This window comes from Lucilia cuprina, unplaced genomic scaffold (genome assembly GCF_022045245.1).
Source record: "Lucilia cuprina isolate Lc7/37 unplaced genomic scaffold, ASM2204524v1 Scaffold_593, whole genome shotgun sequence".
Lineage (NCBI taxonomy): Eukaryota > Metazoa > Arthropoda > Insecta > Diptera > Calliphoridae > Lucilia > Lucilia cuprina.
The window spans coordinates 1-2,045 of record NW_025805542.1 but is presented as its reverse complement, the minus strand read 5'-3'; the positions used below and the strand labels follow the sequence as shown (position 1 = coordinate 2,045).

General features: G+C 27.9%; 1 protein-coding gene across 1 annotated transcript; it reads right to left on the bottom strand.

Annotated features, from left to right (window-relative positions):
- Window positions 1-140: 140 nt before the first annotated feature.
- On the bottom strand, window positions 141-1,350 carry LOC111683948 (microtubule-associated protein RP/EB family member 1; the record flags this gene model as incomplete). Its single annotated transcript, XM_046955883.1, has 4 exons — window positions 141-254; window positions 325-407; window positions 482-636; window positions 951-1,350. Coding segments are annotated over 4 exons (723 nt in total), but the record flags the coding sequence as incomplete, so codon positions are not given.
- Between the last annotated feature and the right edge of the window lie 695 nt (window positions 1,351-2,045).

Genomic DNA, 2,045 nt, shown 5'->3' with positions numbered 1-2,045 from the left:
AACTGAACTAGAACTGAACTAGAACTGAACTAGAACTGAATTAGAACTGAACTAGAACTGAACTAGAACTGAACTAGAACTGAACTAGATCTGAACTAGAACTGAACTGTTTTCTATTGAGGACAGTTTTCTTACAGTTACGTGTCTTCTGACGATAACAGTTTTTCCCCTAAAAACTTACCTCCGTTGCATATAAAATTTCCAAAATTTTCTGTATCAAAGGATGGGTATCTCCTTCTTCAGCTTCTTGGCAGCTAGAAAATAATATTTAAACAATTTTTAAATAATTATACTAAAAATAATAAATTAAAAGAAAATACTTACAGAATTTCTATATCACGCAATTTAGAGAAATAGAAATCTCTTTCTTTTTCCAAACCCTCCAAATTTAAACGCATATCCATGACCTGATGAAAAAAATTGAATAAACAATTATTTAAAACAAATTATTATAAACAATTTAAAATTAATTAAAACATACCTGGCTAGATAATTCTTCAATTTGTTGATTCGTTACAGCACTGGTATTATTTTCATTAGCTTTCTTAACGGCACCACCAGCACTGCTATTTGAAGAAGCCACAGCCGGTCTTGAATTTGTAGCAGGAACAGCAGCTCTAGGCGGTACTTTTGTAGCTAATTTTATAAAGAATTAAATAAAATTAATACATATGTAAATACATGAGGAAAAGAAAACAAATTTTTTTTCAAAAATTGTTGGGGAAATCTTTTTAACAAACAAACGTGAAGCGCGTTTTAAATATTAGTTTTAAACCAAAATATAAACTTTTAAACAAAATAATGTTAATAATTAGATATTAAAAGTAAAAAATAATAAGTGCTTGTTGAGGTGTTATTAAATGATGTACATGAACAACAAAGAACAATAATAATATTAATAATAATATTAATAATAATTATAATAAAAGAAATGACAATCAATCACATACTAGGCCTCATTGACGATGACACTGTTGAACGTTGTACTGGCACTACAGCTGGTTTTCTATATGATGTACTACCGGCACCAGTTCCGGGTAAACTCTTAACATTACCGGCACCAAAGCCCATCTGTGCACCTTCTCTAGCTGCACTGGCATCATAATCATGACCATCGTAATTGGCATCAAAGAATTTTTTAAACCATTGTAAAAATTCAAAATTATCTTGAAAACGTCCCTTAATCAATTTATCAATCGGTATTATCTGTATGTAAGTAAGTGGAGGAGGAGTTTGTTGGAGTGTTTTTTGATGTTTTGGGATTTGTTGTTTTTTTTTTGTGTAAAATGATGTAGACGTGAACAAAAAATAAAATAAAACCAAAAACAAAAACCAAAGTATGAAAAAAAAGAAAGAAAAGGGGAAAAATATTTAAATGATAGATGTAAATTATGGTTAAATAAATGCTTTTTATTATTATTTAATTAATACATATGTAATATTATACAAAAAAAGTATAAAGTAAGTGATGTTTTTGATGAGCGAAACGAGACGAAACAAAACGACACAAGTGTTAAATGAAAGGACACTTTTTGCGCGAGGTATTAAAAAGGGAAATGTTAAAATTAAATTAATTTTTTTCCTTAAAACTTTACAAGTTTTTTTTACTTTTATTTATATTAGCATTATTAATGACTGCTGTGAGAATTAACTTTTATTTTTTTCTTTTCCAATTATATTATGATTGTATGGTTTGTTGATTTGTAAGTTTTTAAAAATACTCATAAATTTTGTAATCAAAAATAAAAACTTGGCAAACCGCAATAAATTCAATACAATGAGTTTTTATTATTTGTCATAAATGTTTTTAGTTAGATGCTAAAAATTACTTAAAGGAGATTTTTTTAATTAAACTTGTAATTCAATTACAAATTGTACTTTTATTTAATTTTCCAAACAGAATGACTGTGAAGTAGACCCATAGACCCTACTAAAAACTAGTTCTAGTTCAGTTCTAGTTCAGTTCTAGTTCAGTTCTAGTTCTGTTCTAGTTCTGTTCTAGTTCTGTTCTAGTTCTGTTCTAGTTCTGTTCTAGTTCTGTTCTA